The sequence below is a fragment of the Telopea speciosissima genome, chromosome 10, assembly GCF_018873765.1.
Source record: "Telopea speciosissima isolate NSW1024214 ecotype Mountain lineage chromosome 10, Tspe_v1, whole genome shotgun sequence".
Lineage (NCBI taxonomy): Eukaryota > Viridiplantae > Streptophyta > Magnoliopsida > Proteales > Proteaceae > Telopea > Telopea speciosissima.
Genome location: NC_057925.1, coordinates 10,715,680 through 10,738,949, shown reverse-complemented (window position 1 = coordinate 10,738,949; position 23,270 = coordinate 10,715,680). Strand labels below are relative to the sequence as shown.

At 37.3% G+C, this 23,270-nt stretch overlaps 3 protein-coding genes across 3 annotated transcripts; all 3 read right to left on the bottom strand.

Moving 5' to 3' along the window:
- Window positions 1-3,051: 3,051 nt before the first annotated feature.
- LOC122643211 lies at window positions 3,052-3,477 on the bottom strand. The gene has a single exon (XM_043836859.1). It carries the CDS (start codon window positions 3,475-3,477, stop codon window positions 3,052-3,054), a length of 426 nt encoding a protein of 141 aa, XP_043692794.1.
- On the bottom strand, window positions 3,474-11,396 carry LOC122643210 (beta-glucosidase 12-like). The gene is made up of 6 exons (XM_043836858.1): window positions 11,183-11,396; window positions 11,034-11,065; window positions 10,467-10,569; window positions 10,117-10,216; window positions 3,717-3,739; window positions 3,474-3,613 (listed from the first exon to the last, which is right to left on the bottom strand). Exons 1-6 carry the CDS (start codon window positions 11,394-11,396, stop codon window positions 3,474-3,476), a joined length of 612 nt encoding a protein of 203 aa, XP_043692793.1.
- A 3,896-nt stretch (window positions 11,397-15,292) lies between these two features.
- On the bottom strand, window positions 15,293-22,558 carry LOC122643209 (beta-glucosidase 24-like). Its single transcript, XM_043836857.1, has 13 exons — window positions 22,466-22,558; window positions 22,276-22,345; window positions 21,752-21,810; window positions 21,019-21,094; window positions 20,221-20,298; window positions 20,044-20,131; window positions 19,481-19,730; window positions 19,229-19,344; window positions 18,896-19,113; window positions 18,728-18,759; window positions 18,171-18,273; window positions 17,818-17,917; window positions 15,293-15,497 (listed from the first exon to the last, which is right to left on the bottom strand). Exons 1-13 carry the CDS (start codon window positions 22,556-22,558, stop codon window positions 15,293-15,295), a joined length of 1,488 nt encoding a protein of 495 aa, XP_043692792.1.
- Window positions 22,559-23,270: the final 712 nt, after the last annotated feature.

The following is a 23,270-nucleotide window of genomic DNA, read 5'->3' as shown; positions in this document are numbered from 1 at the left end:
AATAGCAATACTTAGAAGCATGGCTATATAATAAGCTCGGCATGCAACGATAAAAAAAATCTGTTTGTGTAGAGCAATCTACCATATCTAGCAATGGTAATCACTTACCGGCAAGGAAGGCCCTATCTATCATGTGTATGACAGATTGGCTGATTACCATTCCGTGGGTTGATGATCTTTGTTTATCTGAAGCCACTGGTTGTACACATGATTCTCATCAATAAATCTTCATCGTACCAAAAAAACAAAAATCACTTACCGTTGTTATATATCTATAATCCATGGTGGTAATATAATACTATCGGGATATAACATAATAAAGTGGCGGTAATATATTAATTACTACTGCCATAAATTATCAATTAAGAGCGATAAATAATAAAATTAATATTTCTGAAATAATAAAATGCTTTCTAATAGTGGTTGTAATTATAGGAATAATTATCACCTCCAATTCGTGTGCACCTCCAATTACTCTAATAGGGAGAGTGGATCCCACCTTGGGCAGTGTTTTCGGGCAGGGGTAGGGTGGTCATTTCTATCCCCATGTGAGGAATTGGAGGAATTGAAGGGGACAGCGAATTGAAAGGGATAACGATTCGTAATTATAACCGCTAAAAATAATCAATTATGGATTATTAATTATAAATAATGGTACTTAGTAGTGCTAATTGCCGCTGCTATTTAGACTTTTCTCACGGTGGTATTTTTTTTTACTGTTGCTAAAAGTGACAAACACGATAAGAACCATGAATCACCAAGATTAAATAGTTACAATGCAATTCGCGAGGGATCTCTGCGATTAAAAAAATAGGGAAGCAGTTTTTTGTACAAGAGTGTGGCCTACGTCTGTACTCCGATCCCACGTGTCTATCTCTCTCCTCCTTAAAACAAGGAGGCAAATGTGTCTTTTCACATGGGAAGGAAAGGGATAGACTCATCACTCAAGGGAGTACTGGCGTAGGCCACACTCCCGGATAGAGAACTTTTACCCAAAAAAATAATAGTTGGTTTAAATAATGATAGTTTTTGGGCATTTTGCTGTGGTAATTACCGTCGCTATTAAGCTGTTTTCTTTCTACCAAAAAAAATTAAGTTGTTTTCTTGTAGTGACAAAAGAATGGTCAATTATAGATATTTTATAATAAAATACAACCAATTAATGAATTTTGAAGTTTCTTCAAGGTAGTTTTATTAATTTTGTACAGTTAACTTCTCTCAGGTGCATTTTGGTAATTTAAAAAATATAAAAGGTGAATTCAAAATCCAGAATATCCATTTTTGATTTAGACAATTTGAATAGATTCCAACTTTGAAAGAAAAGAAATGAACCACCTTTAAAAATAGAAAGAACGTACAGGGAATTGAAAGAAAGACGATAGAAAAAGGGGAAGCAGGAACATACCCCAAACTGCCCCTGCCCCTGTGACCCCAAACCACCACCCCATCTCTGCCTTAGTGCCCATCTCTGTCTTAGTGCCCACCTCCGAACTTGCATCTGGAGGATTAAAAAGACATGGGAAGTTGCAGGCTTAAATTATATATGAGCTGGAGAAGGATACTCTATTTTGATTTTTCTTTAAAAATTAAAGTGGGGTGGAAGAGAAAGAATAATCTTTTACGATTTTGTGAAGGTCTCAAGGAATTGGGATGGAAGATGGGTGAAGGGAGAATCCCTTCCTACACCACTACTTAAACTATATATGAGCTTTAGACCCAAGTCTTCGGGCTGATTTTCTATAGTTTGAGCCCATTTTCTTTGAATATATTATGAAAATTATTAAAGTCAAGGTAGTTACGAAAATATTTCTCCTTGCATAATTTATTATGTCTAATGACTACCAAACGGTTTTCATTAATAAAAAAGGCCGTACCCAGTGCACAAGGCTCCCGCATTTAGCAGGGTCTGGGGAGGGTCAAATGCCTAGAGCATACCCCCAAAAAGATAAAAGTAGCTCACTAAAAATGAGAATAGTCCTGACCATGTCCAACAAGGTCCTATTGCGCCTTTCTAACACACCATTTAACCCATTTTGTTGTGGCGTACCGGGGTTTGTCAATTGTGACATAATTCCTTCTGAAGTGAGATATCCTTTGAACTCATATGATAAATACTCCCCTCCTTGATTTGATTGAAGGGACTTAATGCGCTTGTCTAACTGTCTTTCGACCTTTGCCTGAAACTCCTTGAACTTTTCAAAAGTTTCAGACTTTTTACGCATCAAGTTGATATAGCCATACCTAGAGTAGTCATCAGTAAAAGTAATAAAGTATTCGAAACCATATTTTGCTTGAATATTCATGGGTCCACACACATCAGTATGTATAAGTTCTAACAAACCACTGGCTCTCTCGCCTTTATTGCTAAAGGGCTTCTTGATCATGAAGGCACGATTCACAGGTTGGGTAAGGTTCGACTTTTAGACTTTCTAATGCTCCATCCTTAACCATCATGTTAATCCTATCTAAGTTAATATGACCTAACCTGAGATGTCATAGGTATATAGTACTCACTGGAGCTCTCTTACGTTTCAAATCGACATTTGAAACCTCATTCATTTTAACAGAGGAATCTAGAAAATACAAACCATTTTGCATATATCCAGAAACTGGATTTATTGCTCAAATGAATTGTCAGAGAAACATTAAAGGAAAAACTATAACCGTCTTTAACAAATTGAGAACAATCCTTTAACAAAATAATACTAGAATCAAATACTAAACTAAAATCTCCAATGGCCATCGCCATGGCTTCAGCTCCAGTGCCCATCCTTAGACGCACTTCATTCCTGTTAAGTCTTCTTATCACTTTGAACCCTTGCAACATATTGCATATGGATAGTGGATCCAGTATCCACCAACCAAGAGTTAGATTGTTCAAAAGATAAGTTTGACTCATAAACGATTCGTTAGGGTTTTCATCCGACTTCTTCTTAGTAGCCAGGTAAGTACGACAATTTCTTTTCCAATGACCATCCTTTCCACAAAAGAAGCATTTCTCCTTGGGTTCTGCAATTTTTCTGTATCTTTTCACCCTTGCCCTTAAGGGTCTTATCCTTGTTGGCCTTTGATCTTCTTCCCTTTATTCTTGGAATTAAAACCTTGGACTTCTGTGGCATTGACCTCACCCTTTTCCTTCTTAAGTGCTTTCTCCTCCTCTTGTAACATATTACCCACCTTAGTCGGCTCAGCATCCAACCTATTCATGTTGAAGTTGCAGACAAAAGGGCTATATGCTATGGGGAGAGAGCTGAAGATCACATTTCTTTTATACTTAAGAGTGAAGGAAGTATCAAGGATTTCCAGTTTCTCGAACAAATTTCTCATCTTCATGACATGATCGATGATTGGAGTTCCCTCTTGCATCTTAGTATTATGGATAAGACCAACAAGCTCATGGTGCTCATGCACATCAGTTTGACTGAAAAGTTCCTTGAGCTTATCCATCATATCCTTGGCAGAGGTTATGCCTTTCATAGAGTCAGTGATAGATTTATCAACCGATCCAAGGATGTATAACTAGCCTTTGAATCACATGAATGAAAGTATTTGTAGGCTTCATGCTGATCATAATCATCATCAAAAGGTTTCTGACGGGCCACTTCATCAAGAACTGCAGACAGACGTTCCGCAATCAAGAGTAACATAATATTCTAATGCCAGTCGAGTCCTTTCAGTTTGTAGTCATTGATAAGGGTCAGGAGGGTAGAGTTAACGGAGGCCGTCATCGCACAAATATCTACACATGTACAAGACATAATCAAAAGGATGCACATAAAAAGCAAAACCATCGAATTCTAGTGGGCAAAACATAGACAATGGTTTTTCACAATTCAAGAATCCCTCTTATCTTGTAAAGTGAATTGGAACAAACAAATCCTTGCACACACAACTTACCATATCGGGAATCATTCCACATACGGTGATTTGGTGGACTATGTTGTCTGACTCCAAGGCTTCCAATATCATTGGCCACCTGAGTGTCATGTCCAGATCCTATCGGCTGACACACACTCAAGTCATGTGTTTTCTTATCAAATCGGACTGAATCACAATATCATGAGAGATGACCCACTATCGCAGTGCCCCCTCACTACCTGTGTCCATTTCCTATCCAATGGGAAGTAGTGTAGACCGTTGACAATAAAACCCTGACAACGTCCTATCGGCTCTATTGCGGGGGTCGTATTATCAGCCTCTACATCCACTATTGATAAGGGGCCATGGATATGATCTACCTGTTAAGATTCATCCATATCACACATGTTTTTTAACAATTGAGGGTAATCGCTGTTGGAAATGTGTGTCCATCAAACTCGAATTATTAAATTATTAAATTTAATATTTACATATTATTATTTTATTTGGGCTTATAAGAATGTTCCATAGGTGTTAACCTAAAACTGGTCTGAACTGGGAATGGGACTAGACATCCTGTTTATGGTTTCCATATTGCATGTCACGAGAAATGGAGATTTTGGTGCATGGATGTGGGTACACGTCGAGAACGTGTATAGATAAGAATCTGGTACGTATATCTAATGTATTGCTACTGGTTGTGTATTTGATATACTTACCCGTCACTCGATAACCCTTAGACCTGAGAGATTCCATTTGTTGCAGTGTGGCATTACGAATTTTGGTAAGCCAATGGTTGATGTCCAATCGGACTATAAAATGGTACACTAGATTCGTGATGCTACATTGTAAGCAAAAAAGTTTCTCAACATGGAATCCACTGCCCATTTACGGGGAATATCCAGGAGAGAGAAAGTTAGTGATTGGTCGGACAGAAATCTGGATCCAGTGTTTATTCGAAATGTTTTATCAATTTATTTTTAATATAAAATTAATATATAATATATTGAATTTGATTTCGAAGTTTTTCGATCGTTCGATCGCAATCACATATTCTCTCGATCAATATACATGATGAATTGGGGATCAGTAGCACTAAAGTACATACCCTATAATTCATTATGGGATATTAGGAAAGTGGAAGGTTTATGTGTAATAAAAAAGTTTATTGGACACATGGCATTATGTGGGAGAACAAAATATTTATGACTAAATATCTTTTTATATTATGGCAAGAGATATTATGAGAATATCTCATGAACCATAATTTAGAAAGATTGTATCCCTTTTGAGATTCTATGTCTTCACTTTAGTAGCAAATTGGAGTTGCAAAAATTGGAAGATTCACAAAACACCAAAATAGAAGGTTGAGCCAAAGCCAAGATGGAAGGGAGTTACTTGAGATCCAAGGTTCTCCAAAATTATAAAAGAGGGAGAGGGAGGAGCCTCTACACGATTTTGGCAGTGCACCTCCCCCTCTCCACGTTATTCACCCCCCCTCTCTCTTGTGGTGTGTGAGTGAGTGAGAATTGAGTTTGAGAACTCAAGAGGCTTTGGTGATTTTTTGTGTTCTTCTAAAAGTTGCAAGGATTGAACAGGCATTCAAGTGTTGAGCAAGTTTTCAATCTCCATATTTGCATAAGCTGGAAGACCTATCATCTATAGGAGGAGTTATGCTTGCAACTCTAAGGTAACCATATATTTTGTATTGAAATTGTTTCTTCCCTACTCTTGATCATGAACTACAAGTATTGATCCAATCCAAATTCCGCTGCGTATCGGGTTTATTTCCAACAATCACAAAACACATTCAATATCATCATATACAACATCACATATCATATGCATATAAACTAAATTAACAATTAATTGTGGTTATGAGATGACTAGGTTAGTGAAAATAATAACGAATTATTACTCCCACTAAAACAGAAAATTAAATTAATTTTTGCAATATGGAAGCCATGCATCTTATGCATCATTATGATGCACAAAACGCAAACTCCATAATTATATCTCCATGTGAATATGTATCTCCATGGGATCTCCATCTCCAAGCGTCATCGTATGCAACCCTCCACCTTTTCGTACGTCATCAAGGGTCCACCGATTGAAATTACATTAAAAAATAAATTGCAACCTATGTCTATACACTTTCCTTTCATAAAGAAACCCCCTTGGAGAAACCATCCCACCATTTGAGCTGCCGAAGGAGGATGAGAGAGATGGAAATAGAGACAGAAAGCACAACACATCACATCCATATTTCATTCATCACATGAACAATAGTCATCTACATAGATTTAAAAATTTAAATCCATTCCCATAACCACATTAAATATGAAGACATAGAGATCCCCATGAAATAACAATTATAATGAAACACATCTTATGTACATTATGGTGTACATCTTATGCACCCCAACATTAAACACTTTAATGACCATCTACCTTAGCCCCAAAAACCATGAAATCTTAAAATGAATTATACAATTTAATCAATTTAAAGTTTCATGAGGGTGGGTGAAGAGATACCCTTCTCCACCCAACATCTTCCTCCCATTAATGGTCTTTATCATTATTTTTCTGCAGATACTTTTATCCGCTGGAAGGAGGGTACCACCCGCGGCACAAAGGCCGCAGCCACATGCCATAAATGGGCTGCCCGAGCGCACATGGCCAGCCTTGCGGCAGCAAGCCTTGCAGCCCAACTAAGTGGGCTTGGGGCCATAATGCAGCCCATGTGCATAGTGAGCTTGAATGCTTTGCAGCCCGGGTGCAAAAACCATTTTTTTTTTAAATTGCAATGATGCAATTGAAAAATAAAAAAAACAGATTAAAAACTTCGAAAAAGCTAAGAGGCATGTGGGCAAAGAGCTTGGCCTTGCGGCCAATGGCCAAGGGGCATATTGGGAGATTGCACGCATGAGTCCAAAACACCTTGTGGTTGGGCCCATGCGACCACCAGGTTGCTCGAGTGCCTTGCGGCCTGGAGCTTTGGATGCATGCGGTCAAGGTGCCTTGTGGCCTGGCCGCATGCATCCCGAATATAATTTTTTTTTAAATGTATGAGTCATAAATAAAAAATTACAAAAACAGAAATTTTGATAGAAAAAAATAATTATTTCTTCATCAACCATTGATAGGAAAACCATGGGGAGCCTATGCACATCATACCAAATTCGAATGAGAACGGAAAGGCGTCGCTCTGATGTCAATTGTTGGTATGAAACCAATGGCGCAACGGAAATGGATCGGAGAACATTGCTTTTGCATTCATATACGAAAAATCACGGTGAACCAAAAATAGCACGGGAAACATTCGGTTACCTTAGAGCCACAATCGAAGCTCCTTCTCCAGTTAATAGTTCTTCCACACCGAAGCAAGAGGTGGATTGACTTGATCAACACTTTGTCACTGTCAATTATCCACAAAACAAAGTAGAGCACCACTAACTAATTTCTTGGGTGTCTCAAAACCCTCACACAAACTCACACCTCAAAAGAAGAGGAGAGAAAAGAGAAGGCTTGGGAGAGAGAGGGAGAAGCTCCAAAAACATGGAGCTCTCCTTCTCCTCTTTTTCTAATTTTTGATCCATTTTGAGATCCTAGCTTGGCAAAGTTCACTTTCTAAAATTGAAACTTGTCAAGTTGCCGTTCTCAAACATGGTTTCCAAAAATCAAAATGTTGCTAAGTTGGTGAAACTCTCCACTTTCTAATTTTGTGTAACATCTTTGTTTTCATAATGAGAAGAGGTAGAATCTAAAAGGGATTGTTATCTCTTTAATTATGGCCAACCATATAATCTAATTATATTTGATTTATTGCCATAAGCAAAAAGATAATTAACCAATTTAATATTCTCGAATATTATTGTGCACAATTAAACTCTATAATTTGCATATAAGACCTTCCACTAATTCAATATTATGCTATAGGGTATGTAATTAAATACTATCAACCCCCAACTCATTATACAAGTCTATTTCAGAGATTCTGTGAATGTGATCGGACGCCTGGAAAATATTTTAAATAAATTTAAATACATACATAATTATTTTTCATATTACAAAATAATTTTTGTAAACAATTTACAAAACGACACTGGTACCAGATTTCTGTCTGATCCATCACAGACCTTCTCTCTTGATATTCCCGAATGAACGGCAATGGATTCCATGTTGAGCATCTCTTTCATTAATAATGCGTGATCACATCTCCAGTGCGTCGATATAGTCCGTAGGACGTCAACCATTGACTTACCAAAACAAATGACCTAGTACTACAATGAATAGGATCTCTCAGGTCGAAGGTCAACTGGCAGGTACGAATCTTGTTCTCACACAACTGGCAATAGCACATGTGAGATTCTTACCAAATTCTTTTCTATACACACACAGTATGTGTACCCACATTTATGTACAAAAAACTCATTTCTGATAACATACAATGTGACGACCATATGAACTGATGTCCAGTCTTGTCCCTAGCCGAGAACCCATGGAACAACTTACAAGTCCAATAAAATACATATAATGCACAAAATAAATAAACGTCTTATTAATAAACCGGGTTTGATGGACAAATATCCAACACTATCTTCTTTTCTTCTCTTCTACTCTTACAATCTTAAAACCAACTCAATTACCTAATACAACAGTTAATTCACACCCACACACAATCTTCAGATAGAGAGAGAGGGGAGAAGAATCCTCCTCAATCCTCTTTATTCTACATACAATCACACATAATATTATATTAGAGAGAGAGAGGCGGAATTCCCTATATTTCTTAGGAAGTCTTTGAACGAGTTAGCTGATTCCTTTGGGATCCACCTATGCTTAGACAACGTCTCAAAATCCACGTAGTAAATTCCAAACCGGGATGTGTAACCATAATTCCACTCAAAGTTGTCAAGCAAAGAACATGCGAGGTATCCTTTCACATTCACAATCTCCCTATAAAACAACCAAATCAAGAGGATTAAATTTTGGTTAATCTTAATAATAATTAATTTATTGCGTCAAGAAATAATTTTAATTGGCAAGTCAATATATTCTGGCTATTTCAAAAGAAAAATGTAGATAATGTTGAAGAGTCATATTTGAAATTACATAGATGTCCTCATGAATCTTTTTTTCTTTCAGATAATTTTTTGTTTAATAATATGTCATGAACTGATAATTCTATTTTAGTATCATAAAATATTATTTATAGGATTATTATTTAATCTTATTCTTATAATTAGATTGGGTAGAATAGTTTTAGAACTTGGATTAGTTTTTGGATATATTTTTTCCGAATACAGATTCAAATGGACACGAATACGAATCAACTATGAATTTTTGACTATCCATTTACATCCTTAATTGTGAGAGAGTGTATAAAATGTTGATAGGCTCAAACAACCATTCCCCTATGTTAAGGAATTCGATTACGAATTCAAATACCATTTGACCGTGTCATGTCTTATCCTTCTTGTGTAGCCATTTTTTTTTTAAAAATTAAATTGTATAACCCTCCTATCCCAATCTTATCTTTATTGTAAGAGTTTTACAATATAAATGAAGGAAGTAACCCAGTCAAATGGGTAAGAGACATTAATTCAAAATCAATATCCTCTTAGAACTTTACATGGTATCAGAGCCAGTAGTCTCTCTCTCTTCTCCAACCTCCTTCTCCCTGTTGTTGAACCACCATGCTTCTTTCTCTCATGGGTAGGTACCTTTTTTTTTTTTTTTTTTTTTGTTCCTATTGGGAACTTGTACTCTACTGGCAAGGCACCAACCAACTATGCTAGCAGTTGTCTTCTTTCGCGCTAACAATTGAGTGGGATGATGCTAATAAAAAAATTTGTGGAGTGGTAGCTTTCAACTAGGCCCATTTAATAACTAGGCTAGGTAGCCCAACCCAATTATAGTCCTTTATGAACTAAGTCATGCTTTGGCAAGATTGAGAATGCCAAATCCTAGTTTCCACAACTAACTAAACATATTTTTTTAGGGGATCTTATAAATGTTGAGAGACATCTATCATGAAAAACTACTCAGAGAGAAGTCTTAACAACCGTATCTGACCCATAAGTAAAAGCAGCTCAGATAGGTCTTTTGGGTGGAAGGACTTTTCTATGCTGTAGTTTTCTTTTGGTATTTTTATGATATTTTCTTTCTAACACCCCCCCCCCCCTCAAAAAAAAAAAAGAATAGAGATTTTTGGATATTATATAGACAAGTAGGGGGATTGCTCTAGATACTTACCTGATGGCTCTATGAAGGTAATATAGATGACTTTTGAAGTATTCAATTCTGTTGGTGTGATTGAGGGACTTCAATACTTGGGCTTTCTCCTGGGAATCTCCTGCATGGGTGGCCAAAATTAAGAAAATTAACTTCATTGGAAATTGCTTATGAAATGAAATTTAAAACTTCCTATGTTAATGTTGCGAGCTTTCCCCTCCCGCTGATGTCTTTACTGTAGTTGGTAGGATTCTGTCTTGATTTTTGTTGGTGTATCGATTTCAGTCTAGCTTGTATTTTTTCATTCTTTTTTCCTTTAATATAAATGATCTTTTAGGAAGAAAAAAAGATGGATCTTTAATTAGTCTTACCATTCTCGATGATGTAAATAAGAGGATTGTTGTATTTCCCATTTATGTAATTCAGAACTTGTCCCATGGCCATTGGATATGCATAGAGCCATGGTGAAGCAGTCTGCAAAAAACAAAATAATAATAATAATAATAAATCAAATGCAACATTACTATTATTAATTTGATTACTGTGTCACATTGGGAAAATTAAGGTTCCCTAGAACTCCATTTTCCATACAAAAATATGGAAACTATATTGACAGGGAGGGCTAAGTGGAGTGCCTCCCCCACATAGGGGCGAGGGCCAATGAAACGAAATTTTTACCTTTTTGACCCGTGTCAAATGTGGTGGAGATTTCACTTCATTGGCCTTGACCTTGTGTTTATTTGGAAAAAGTTCATCTCCAACCATCCATTCAATGGTGGGGAGGACATGGACACGCATCCCTAGATATTGGCATATGTTGGGATGAATGTTCAAGTCTTCCCAGCAAATGGATGGGTGATTGGAGAGGATCTAGATCTATTTATCTTCATCACTTAAAATAATACAGGGATGGGTAAGTTTGTAATTAAAGCTCATACCGGTGTACCAATTGCAATGCCATTTCGAACACCTGTGGCATTGAATATTGAACAAGAGTGGGAGTTAATTATAAGTCTTATGATTACACTCCATTAATTAATTAATTAATATTAGGGTTCCATGGATGTATGTATGGATTTCAAGTTACCGGTGGTATTGGCGCAAGCATCAGTTTGATAGCTTAGATAGTTGGGGTTGGCTGGAGGAACATTGAAAGCATAAGAGGTAATATAGTAATTTAACCCCAGGAAGTCAAAAGACCCTTTTAACATCTCTGATTCTGTTGCATTAAATTTCGGCAACCGTTCTCCCACAAGTTCTTTCATAATCTCTAGATAATCGCTATAGGTTATTGGGTCCATATACCTTCACGTACGTGCACGAACAAATAAAAAAAAAATAAAAGTAAAAACTAAATAGAGAGAGAGAGAGAGCATTTAGTTGTAAAGTTTAATGCGATCGTTTCTATCAAAAAAAAAAAAAGATTAATTCGATCGTTGGGTGGCATTAATATCTTCCAAATGTGAGGAGTAAGGCACCGACCAGAAAAAATTTAATGCGATTCCAATCGTGCCATTTTGAGATCCCTGCAAGTTCACATAATGCAATTTCATTCTATCTCAATCTCAACCATGGATGATTTTTAAGAACAAACAAAAATATTCACTCTATAGAGAAAGAGAGCATTTAGTTGTAAAGTTTCCATCTCACGTTTCCTTATTTCTCTCTCTCTCCTTTCTCTCTTCTCTCTCGTACAAACGCCCTCGAGCCTATTTTTCTCATCTTCCCCGCAAGCCTTTGAACTGATATGAAAATTTCACATTACTCAACCAGATCCAGCTCACTCTATTTCGTGTAAAGCTCTCTGAAACCCTCATTGGCATTTCCTCCTTTCCTTTCGTCTAAATTTTCAGAAACCCTTTCTCTGTGGCAGTGCTTGTAAGTTATTTGCATCAGGCTGAGAATCCCTAGGGAGAAGACCATGAGGCCTTCCATCTCAGAACTTTTATTCATCTTCGGCAGAACCAAAAGATCGGGCTTACCAAGTGGACAGCCCTATTTTTTTTCTACAGATAATGTGACAGCTACTTTTCATTCCTTTAGGATTTCTTGTATTCTAATGTGTTCCTTGTGACAGGCTTGTCTCCCTCCACATGTTTTTAATGTGGTTTCTGGATATGACCCAACCGTTGGTGCAACTGTTACCATTCATATGGATGTATCCTTGGGATGAACGTAGAATTTTTTTTTTTTTGAAGGGGGGGGGGGTGGTCTTACCAAACTGTTGAATAGTGGTAGTTGTCGTCTTCCATCCATCATGTAAGTTAGTTTCTTATCCAGCATAAGACATCAATTTACATTACTAATGAACTAGGAACCTTCACATACGTAGCTCTATCAATGACCCTGCTTTGTTGTAGAGGCATCTCTATCTTCGCTCTGAACAAGTTTTTTTTTTTTTTTTTTTTTTATAGGTAATATCAATTTATTGAAAGAGAATGAAAACAATTACAACTCAAAGGCAACTAATCCAAGCCTGAAAGAAAAGGTCCTCAAGACTAAGAAAGCTCCTAGGACCACAAGGCCAGTACAGTTGATAAAGACCAAACCAAAAGCACCGAAAATTTAAGGAACAACCATTGTGATTAGATCTCCAGTGACATGCGCCTTTCAATCCAGATTGGATGAACACCCCATTTTTGAGTTAGGTAGAGGTTCTTAGGGTATTTCCTACCCTTAGGAACAACAACTCTACACTTGTCCTCGACATCCATTTTAATATCCTCTATGATGCAAGCGGGTACAAGAACTGCATGACCAGATACAATTCTTTTTTTTCTTCCCAGCCTAGCAAAACTATGCATCTCCCTTCCCCCCCATGGTCAGGGTCAATCAAGGTTAGCCCGACCCGACCCTGAGGACGGGTCAAGGTTGGATTTTTTTGGCCCTACGTCTGGGCCAAGGCCTAGCTAAGGGGACTCAGGATTGGGTTTTTTTGGCCCTGCGTCTGGGCCAAGGCCTAGCTAAGGGGACTCAGGATTGGGCTGGGGTTTTAAAATGCCCAGCCCAACCCAACCTGTTGCAGCCCTAGTAGTCTCAAGTCTAAATAACATGAAATGGAACTTTCATAAAAAAAACCTAAAGAGAGAGAGAGAGAGATGGTATGTAAAGAAGAATGAGGAGACGCATTCAAGGTGGTCCTTGAGCATGAACCAAATCCAGAGTCTATAAAAGGGGAGCCAAGGGAATCTTGAGAACCCATAGATCTAAACAATGGCAGTTCAAGGCTATGTGCTCTTGGTTTCTGCCCTTCTACTCCTCCTTGTGAGCTGCTTCTCTCTTTCTGATCAGATTGCAATTCCAACTTCTGTCAATCGAAGCGATTTCCACTTCTGTCAATCTGCTTACCAAGTATTTATCTATCTACGGCTTTATATATATATATATATATATATATATATATATATATATATATATATATTCCTATATATAGTTAAGTTGTTGTGTTAACCAAATTCCATATGCTACTTCTACATTTTAACATGTCTTCATGGCTATGTTACTTGTGCTTTTTTAGTATGAAGGTGCGGCAAATGTAGATGGTAAAGGCCCAAGTATTTGGGATAGCTTCACCCATTAGTATCTTGATCTCTCTCTCTCTCTCTCTCTCTCTCTCTATATATATATATATATTTTAGAGTGAATAATATTCTTTGATTTCATTCATCTCAAAGAGAGTACAATATATAGGTTACAAAGATTACATTCCTAGCCTAGTTTAAACTAGGTAAGATATTTCTCAGGATCACATAAAATATATATTGACTTTACATGTATATGAGGATCTCAATCCAATGAGCTAAATGAAGGAGGTTTATTATCACAAGTGATAATAAACCGAGAAAGGAAACTCAATACAGTTTCTCTCAGTGCTGTCAAGGGAACTAATAAGGAAACTAATTTGGTTGGAATCGTTACAAGTGATAATAAACCAAGAAAGGAAATTCAATTATTGTAGTGGTACATCGCACCTATAGATTCATGTAAAGAAGGTATTTGGTTGAAGAGGTTGCTTGATGAACTGAGAATCAAGCAAAATGTGATAATTGTTTATTGTGTCAGTCAGAGTGCATTATGTTTGTTTTTAAATCCAATGTTTCATTCTTGGATTTAATACATTGATGTAAAATACCATTTTGTTTAAGATATGGTGGAAGATGGAGTAATCTCTCTACAAAAGATTCACACCAATGACAACGTTGCATCATTTTGATGAAGCCTGTTACAAGGGAAAAGTTCATATGGTGCAGAACTTCTTTTGGGTTTGAGTTTACTTGATTGAAAGTGACGTTTGAATAATTCGGAGCTGCGAATGTTATTTTCAAAAGTAGTCTTCAAGTGAGAGAATATGAGATTGAATTGAAAATTAAAAAGTCAAATGCATTAATTACCCCACCATCATTACATTGTTGATATAAATGAATGGGAAGACAATTCCCATTACGTCTTCTCATTGTAGGTTGTAGCAAATGAATGAAGAAGAAAAATTGAGAGAAGGGATCAGCTATGGTTGGCACAGCCCATACCTTATTTTTTTGCTAAAGGTCAGCCATGATGGGCACAGCCCATACCTACCACACCTATTTTTGAAGAAAATGGGGAAAGACAAGACCGGTACAAAACCATGCACGAGGTATCCCATCCCACTTCACCTCACCTCATCTCACCTATAAATAGGGAGGAAGGGAGAGAAGTTGCACACAGAAGAGCGGCTGAGAACTAAATATTTCAAGGATTCATTGAGTGGTGTTCTTAAGTTGGGTTGGGTTTTTCACTTTAGGAATTCTTAGTGTGTATTACTCTCTATAATTGTTTCCTTTTGGGGAGATTGTGAGGATGTTACTATGAGTGTGAGATTCGTTGTTCAGTGGATTCCACGTACAATATTGTGGGTGTGGTGTGTGAGTTGTATATCTCCTAGAATTGTAAAGTGAGCTTTGTGAGATTGCCCCGTAGACATAGACCATCGCGTCGAACCACGTAAATCCTATGCCTTTGAATCTTTTACTTTTCCATGTTTATTTTAATAATGCACTTTAAATTCATTTGTACCAATTAGTACAGGACGAATTTCTGCTACATTCTTCCCCCTTTACTTTTATGTTTCTATCTTCTTTTCTTCTCTTCTACTCTTACAATCTTAAAACCAACTCAATTACCTAACACAATTACAATTGATGAAGCAAACTTTTATTTATTAAGACGGAGGAAGCTTGATATCCTCTACATTTCTTAGGAAGCCTTTAAACCATTTAGCTGATTCCTTTGGGATCCGCCTCTGCTTAGTAGTCACTATCTCAAAATCCACGTAGTACAGTCCAAACGTGGTTGTATAACCATAGTTCCACTCAAAGTTGTCAAGCAAAGACCATACGAAGTATCCTCTCACATTCGCGCCCTCCCTGTAAAACAAACAAATAAAGAGGATTAAATTTTGTTAATCTTAATAATAATTAATTATTGCATCAAGGAATACTTTTTATCTCTTGAAGATTCTATCTTGTGGACTGCCTCCCCAACAAGGTCCTTCTCTATAAAATCTGCTTGGAGTTTGGTGAGACCATCTTCTCCACAGGTTGATTGGGCGGGTTCGATATGGTACGGCAATTGTATTCCTAGGCATTCGGTAACAACATGGAGATGTTTGAAGGAATCTTAATCCTCTTCAAGAAGATTCTATCTTGTGCACTGCCTCCCCTATAAGGTCCTTTTCTATAAAATTTGCTTGGAGTTTGGTGAGATCATCTTCTCCACAGGTTGATTGGGCGGGGTCAATATGGTTCAGCAATTGTATTCCGAGGCATTTGGTAACAACATGGAGATGCTTGAAGGATGGGCTCCCAACCAAAGATCAACTCAGGAAACGCCAGATGATGGTTGCTCTGTATTGTGTTTTTTGTTGGACAAGATTGGAGAATAGAGACCATTTATTTTTTGAGTGCTCCTTTACTAGAAAAGTATGGGGAGATATTTTGAGTCTTTGCTCTTCAGTTAGAAGGCCAGGGGCTGGTATTCTTATGGAAGCAAAGTGGATCACCAAGACTTTCAAGGGAGATTCGATTGGGTGCATCGTTAAATTGGCTTTTTGTGCCACAGTTGTGCACATTTGGAAGGAGAAAATTTTCCGTCTTTTCAACAATAAAATGAAGACTATGCCTTATCTTATTACACATCTCAAAACGGACGTCCAGGACCAGTATAGAGCGGATATCCCCAAGGGGGAGAAATCTCCCAGGAATATGTTCTTAGTTCAAAAATGGGAAGTGCATCCAATGTGGGTTGGGGGGAGTAATGTCACGATGGGATGATTGGGGTTCTGTTGCTTTTTTGTTTTGTTGTGCTGTTGGGGTCTCATGAGTTTTGCTTGGCTTTGGGCCTTGGGTATAATCTTTAGTCTTGGTTCCTTCTGAGGCTTGGGGAATTCATTCCAAGTCTTGGTAGGCTGCCATTGTTTTTGTATATCTTTGCTCTTTTTCTTTCAATAAATTGATTTATCTATAAAAAAAAAAAAAGGAATACTTTTCATTGGAAAGTCAATACATGCTGGCTATTTCGAAAGAAAAATGTAGATGATGTTGCAGAGTCATATTTGAAGTTATAGATGTCCGCATGAATCTTTTTTCTTTCAGATAATTTTTTGTTTAATAATATGTCATGAACTAATAATGCTATTTTAGTATTATAAAATATTATTTATAGAATTATTATTTAATCATATTCTTATAATCAAATTGGGTAGAATAGTTTCAAAACTTGGATTAGTTTTTGGATATCTTTTTTTCGAATACAGATTCCTCCAAATGGACACGAATACGAATCAACTATAAATTTTCGACTATCCATTTACATCCTTAATTGTGAGAGAGTATAGAAAATGTTGTAGGCTAAAATAACTGTACCCCTATGTTAAGGAATACGATTACAAATTCAAATACCATTTGACCGTGTCATATCTTATCCTTCTTGTGTAACCATTTTTTAAAATTTAAATTGTATAACCTCCTATCCCAATCTTATCTTATTGTAAGAGTTTTACAATAGAAATGAAGGACGTAACCCAGTCAAATGGGTAAGAGTCATTAATTCAAAATCATTTACTCTTAGAACTTTACATGGTATCAGAGTTAGTAGTCTCTCTCTCTCTTCTCCAACCTCCTTCTCCCCGTTGTTGAACCACCATGCCTCTCTCTCACGGGTAGGTACCTTTTTTTTTTTTTGTTCCTATTGGGAAACTTCACTCTACTGGCAAGGCCGCACCAACCAACTATGATAGCAGTTGTCTTCTTTCACGCAAATAATTGAGTAGGATGATGCTAATAAAAAAATTTGTTGAGTGGTGGCTTTGGGCTAGGCCTATTTAATAACCAGGCTAGGTAGCCGAACCCTTATGAACTAAGCCATGCTTTCGCAGGATTGAGAATGCCACATCCTAGTTTCCACGACTAACTAAATATTTTTTTTTTTTAGGGAATCTTATAAATGTTGAGGGACATGCATCATGAAAAACTACTTAGAGAGAAGTGTTAACAGTCGTATCTGACCCATAAGTAAAAGCAGCTCAGATAGGTCTTTTGGGTGGAAGGACTTTTCTGTGCTGTAGTTTTCTTTTGGCATTTTTATGATATTTTCTTTCTAACACCCCCCCCCCCCCCCCAAAAAAAAAAAGAGTAGAGATTTTTGGATATTATATAGACAATTTGGGGGATTGCTTTAGATACTTACCTGATGGCTCTGTGAAGGTAATGTAGATGAGTTTTGAGGAATTCAATTCTGTTGGTGTCATTGAGGGACTTCGATACTGGGGCTTTCGCCTGGGAAACTCCTGCATGGGTAGCCAAAAATAAAGAAACTTAACTTCATTGGAAATTCCTTTTGAAATGAAATTTAAAACTCCCTATGTTAATGTTGCGAGCTTTCCCCTCCCGCTAATGGCTTTACTGTAGTTGGTAGGAGTCTGTATTGATTTTTGTTGGTGTATCGGTTTCAGTCCAGTTTGTATTCTTTTCACTCTTTTTTCCTTTAATATAAATGATCTTTTAGCAAAATAAAAAAGAAGGATTTTTAATTAGTCTTACCATTCTCGGTGATGTAAATAAGAGGATTGTTGTATTTCCCCTTTATGTAATTCAGAATTTGTCCCATGGCCATTGGATATACATAGAGCCATGGTGAAACAGTCTGCAAAAAAATAATAATAATAAATCAAATGCAACATCACTATTATTAATTTGATTACTATGTCACATGGGGAAAATTAGGGCTCCCTAGAACTGCATTTTCCATATAAAAATGTGGAAACTACATCGATAGGGAGGGCTAAGTGGAGTGCCTCCCCCACATAGGGGCGAGGGCCAATGAAACGGAATATTTACCTATCTGACCCGTGTCAGATATGGTGGAGATTTCACTTCATTGGCCTTGACCTTGTGTTTATTTTGGAAAAAGGTCATCTTCAACCATCCATCCAATTGTAGGAAGGACTTGGACATGCATCCCCAGGTATTGACAGATGTTGGGATGCATATCCAGGTTTTCCCAGCCATTGGATGGGTGACTGGAGAGGATCTAGATCTGTTTGTCTTCATCACTTAAAATAACACAGGGATGAGTAATTAGTTTGTAAAGCTCATACCGGTGTACCAATTGCAGTGCCATTTCGAATACCTGTGACATTGAATATTGAACAACAGTGGGAGTTAATTATAAGTCTTATGATTAAACTCCATTAATTAATTAATTAATTAATTAATTAATATTAGGGTTCCATGCTTGGATGGATGTATGGATTTCAACTGCTTACCGGTAGTGTTGGCGCAAGCATCAGTTTGATAGCTTCGATAGTTGCAGTCGGCTGGAGGAACATTGAAAGCATAAGAGGTAGTATAGTAATTTAATCCCAGGAAGTCAATAGACCCTTTTAACATCTTTGATTCTTTTGAATTAAATTTCGGCAGCCGTTCACCCACAAGTGTTTTCATAATTTCTGGATAATCGCCATTGGTTATTGGCTCCATATACCTTCAATTCACATGAACAAATAAATAAATAAAAATTAAAAAATAAAAACTAAATAGAGAGAGAGAGAGAGAGAGAGATAGAGATCACTGTTAAACTGTAAACGGAGGAGACTCACCATCCAAACTTGAAATCAATAGATCGTTCGTTGGCATTAATGTCTTCCACATGTGAGGAGTAAGGCTCCGTCCAGAAAATATTTAATGCTATTCCAATTATGCCGTTTTGAGATGCCTGCAATTAAGTTCACATAGTGCGATTTCATTCATCTCAACCATGGAGTAACCACAAGAAGAACAAACAAAAATCCAAACACCGGTAACTAGTCAATAGTAGCCGATGTGGGACCGACCACTTGACATGCACACACCTTATATTTTCGCCTATACACATCAACTGCTGCTGCATGAGCAAGGAGCATATTATGGCTCACAATATATGGCTCCGTTGATGAATCCCCTTCTCTGCAACCCATCCAAGTAGAACATCGGGATGGCGCATAGGTTCCATCACCATATCCAAACACCGCATAGGAATATGGCTCGTTTAAGGTCATCCAGTTCTTCACTCGGTCACCAAAATAATGAAAGCACACATCTGCAAAGTCTCGAAAATCATTCCTGCATGTACATAAATGAAATCATCAAAAATAGACTCTGGAAGAGTAGCTCTTGCACCTAGACATATGATGGTGCGAAATGATAGCCTCACCCCATGAGAGAGAGAGAGATAAACCAACCCACCCTTGTTATGCTTTCCGTTCCCATTACCCTCTTCCCCCAATTCCCTAATTATGTAGGGGAAAAGTTTCTAAGTCGGTGGCGTAGGCCACAACATCTCTCTCTCTCTCTCTCTCTCTCTCTCTCTCTCTCATCAACAAAATTTGAAACCCCATCCATACTACCTAGCAAATAAAGGGCTCAAGTTCCTTACACGATACTAGAGTTTAAGAAACCCCCGTAAGCATCTTCAAGGGCTTGGGGAGCATCCCAGTGAAATAAAGTTACGAAAGGCTCAAGACCTGCAGACCATGGACAACCAATATATAAGAAAACCGCAAAGAGAAGAGAGTGAGAGAGAGAGAGAGAGAGAGAGAGAGAGAGAGCTGACCATTGCTCTTAAGCTCATCAATAAGGTTACTGTAAAATTTGATGCCTTTATGGTTTATTCCCCCGCTTAGTGTGCCTTCTGAAAATTAAAAAATTTCAAGGGAAAGCAAAGTAAATATTGAATTATTTTGCACATAAAAAAAAAAAGAGTTTGAGAATATCTTGTGCTGATTTTTCGGCAAGGTTGAGTTGTATTTTTCTTTCCGCTAAAGACCATTTGTTTTAAAGAATGAAAGAGAATAAAATATAAAGAAAAAAACTCCGGAAGACAAAAAAAGACATCTACAACCTAACCAACAAAGCCCCTGACACCTTCGGTAATGCCATCAATGATAGGGACTAACAGGTTACTCACAAAGAAAGCTATCGAGAAAAGAAACGAAATCTCGGTCTTTGCTGAACAGGACAAAGTTGATTTGTAGTTCCAAGACCATATGGAATTACAAAATAGTTTAATGTCTAGTTCTGGTTTAACTAGTTTAATAATTGGTTTTCACCAAAAGAAAAGCGAATTTAACTGATCCGATAGCTTGATATATATATATATATATATATATGCTTGGAATGAAAAAAAGGGTTGCAGCATGAGGACTTCCCAGGAGGTCATCCATTCTAGTACTACTCTCATCCAAAAACACTAAATTGTGGATTTTTATGCTTTGGGTCCAAGAACTCATAGAAGGTTAGACGGAAATGATTTGATCTAATCAAGGAACACTTTTCTTCTTTCATAATTTTGTCATCTTTGTATTGAAGGACTAGTTGATCCTTTAAAATTACAAATGATTATCTCACTTACTAGGTAATATTCTAGACCACGAGATTGAGAACCTGAAAGCGGTCATCCCCAATTTCTTCATTGTGCGGACATCCTCCTGTTAACATTGGACAAACCACCTCCATAAAAAAGTAAAAAAGGAAGAAGGAAATATTTTTTCATAATTAAATATTTAAGTAATAATATTTACAATTTTGAAATCATTTGAAAAGGTCAAAAAACATATGGGTTCAATATATATATATAAATATATATTTGTGAAAAAAAATACCGAGCTAGAAAGTATTTACATATTTTGGTAGAAAATAATTGGACAAACAAGTTTATATTTATTTTTTCCTTTTTTAAAAAAAATACCAATCTAGGGTTTAGTTAATTCCAAAATTGAGTTTGAAAATTTTATGATGCATATTAGACACTCAAACAGTTTTTTTTTTTTTTTTTCCTGGCTAAAACGGTTCATTTGAAAGGAGAAAAAAATTACAAGAAAACAAAAGCCCCTCATTCCCAGGCATAAACACCGAAAATTAAAAACAGCTAATAAGTAACTAAAACTGAAGGGTTGATGTTCTCTGTGCCATAGCACCCAGACACATGGGCTGGGTATTCCTGCCATTCAGGGGGCAGGGTGGTCATTTCGCCCACCCCCATGTGTCTAGGCGCAGAAAACATTTGGCCAAAACTAAAATTCAAGCATAAGACCCTAAAAGCGACAGTTGAGAATAAAACAAAATAAGATCTAGTGTTACAATACCGGATAGCGGTGATAGAAATCCACAGTAACATCTGCATTCGACTTATCTGCTATGGCATCTGTTCATATAAACCACCACACAATTCCATGAAGGACAAAGTTTATAAATTAAATGGTAAAAATTTATAGAAAATGGTTTAAGGTAAAAATTTATAAATCTAAATGTTTAATATATATTTCGTAACAAATTTTTCTTCCACCCATAGAGGATGGTTCACCACCATCTTAGGGTTCACAAACCCCTCCTAGGGTTTTAGTATGTTCCAAAATATTTCTCGATACCCATTCCTGCCCTCTCCCGCCCATAGGTGGAGGGAAATTCGGTCCAGTCTTTTGCATGGATGGTCTCCTAAAAAGAGATCGATCCAACCAAGTGGTAAGATAGGGCATTTTGACTTAATTAGGCCGGTTGCCCTAACTTTAGGTAGAGATCGAAGGGCTTTCATGTGGTAGAAAGGCACTTTAAAGTGCTGGCTTTTAAATCGTAGATGCTTTTGCTTATCCTCTTTGAGTGAAAGAGAGACCTGGATGTTCATGAGCTAAAGTGTCCCAGATGCTTGGGCCTCTACCACCTTTATTCCATGCACCTTCATACTGAAACACATACACACACACACACACATACACAAACATGTTTATTAGAAGAGAAAATTAAGTAGATATCTAATAAGAACATTATTAACGACAATGGTCGGAAATGATAAGAAGTACTACTTGGTAAGCAGATGATGCGGCACCGAAATAAAAATCCGATGGGAAACTATGCCGGTTGAGGGAATTGAGATCATCGAATGGTAATGCATTCATGGAAAGAGAGAAGTAGTTGAAAAAAAGGACTAGGAAGACAAGAAGAACAAAGTGAAGTGGAGAGCCAAGAAAGGCCATTGTTTTTTATCTTATGAGTTTTCAGGCTTCCTCGGGTCAACCGGCCAACTACAAGCTAAGGGGGAAGGCTAAGACAAGCCCACAATCTACAACTAGGAGGGGTGGAGAGGATCGAGGGGTGCCTTTTTTTTGGCACAATATGCAATCCAAGAGAGCGATCCCTTGACCTCCTGGGGGCATACACTCAACTTCCAATGCCTCCAACCAACCAAGCTAGCAAATGATTGTTCAGGCTTCCTCCTTGACTCCCCCCCCCCCCCTTTTATAGAGTTCTGCATGGATATGGTTCATGCCCACAAGGATAGCATCTGTTAAGGAACGAGTGAAGAAGAGAATAGATCGGTGAGAGAAAGAAGCGGTTTAAAGATAACTTAAGTTCCATTATTTAAGGAAAGACGATTTCCATTCTTATTTTTTTGATAATATATCATGATATTCACCATCCACGAAAGATGAACTTAGACACAAAATAGAAAAAAAGGAAAAAAGCTCTCTCTCTCTCTCTCTCGCTCTCTCTTCCTTCCTTTGTTATTGGTGGGCTCCCCATACTGCTAGCATCTACAATTCTCTCCCATTAAAACCTCCCATTAAAATAAATAGTAGGACCAAGTTTTCCTTCAGCTACGGTCAATGG

Coding starts and splice junctions, on each gene's coding strand:
- LOC122643211 (XM_043836859.1), bottom strand. CDS start 3,477: ATGAAAGGCATAACCTCTGCCAAGGATATGATGGATAAGCTCAAGGAA.
- LOC122643210 (XM_043836858.1), bottom strand. CDS start 11,396: ATGGACCCAATAACCTATAGCGATTATCTAGAGATTATGAAAGAACTT. Junction 10,217..10,466: donor TATTTACATCATCGAGAATG/GTAAGACTAATT, acceptor CCACCCATGCAG/GAGATTCCCAGGAGAAAGCC. Junction 3,740..10,116: donor TACCTTCATAGAGCCATCAG/GTAAGTATCTAG, acceptor GTACATGTGTAG/ATATTTGTGCGATGACGGCC.
- LOC122643209 (XM_043836857.1), bottom strand. CDS start 22,558: ATGAATGCATTACCATTCGATGATCTCAATTCCCTCAACCGGCATAGT. Junction 21,095..21,751: donor ATTTCTATCACCGCTATCCG/GTATTGTAACAC, acceptor CAATGTTAACAG/GAGGATGTCCGCACAATGAA. Junction 17,918..18,170: donor TATTTACATCACCGAGAATG/GTAAGACTAATT, acceptor CTACCCATGCAG/GAGTTTCCCAGGCGAAAGCC.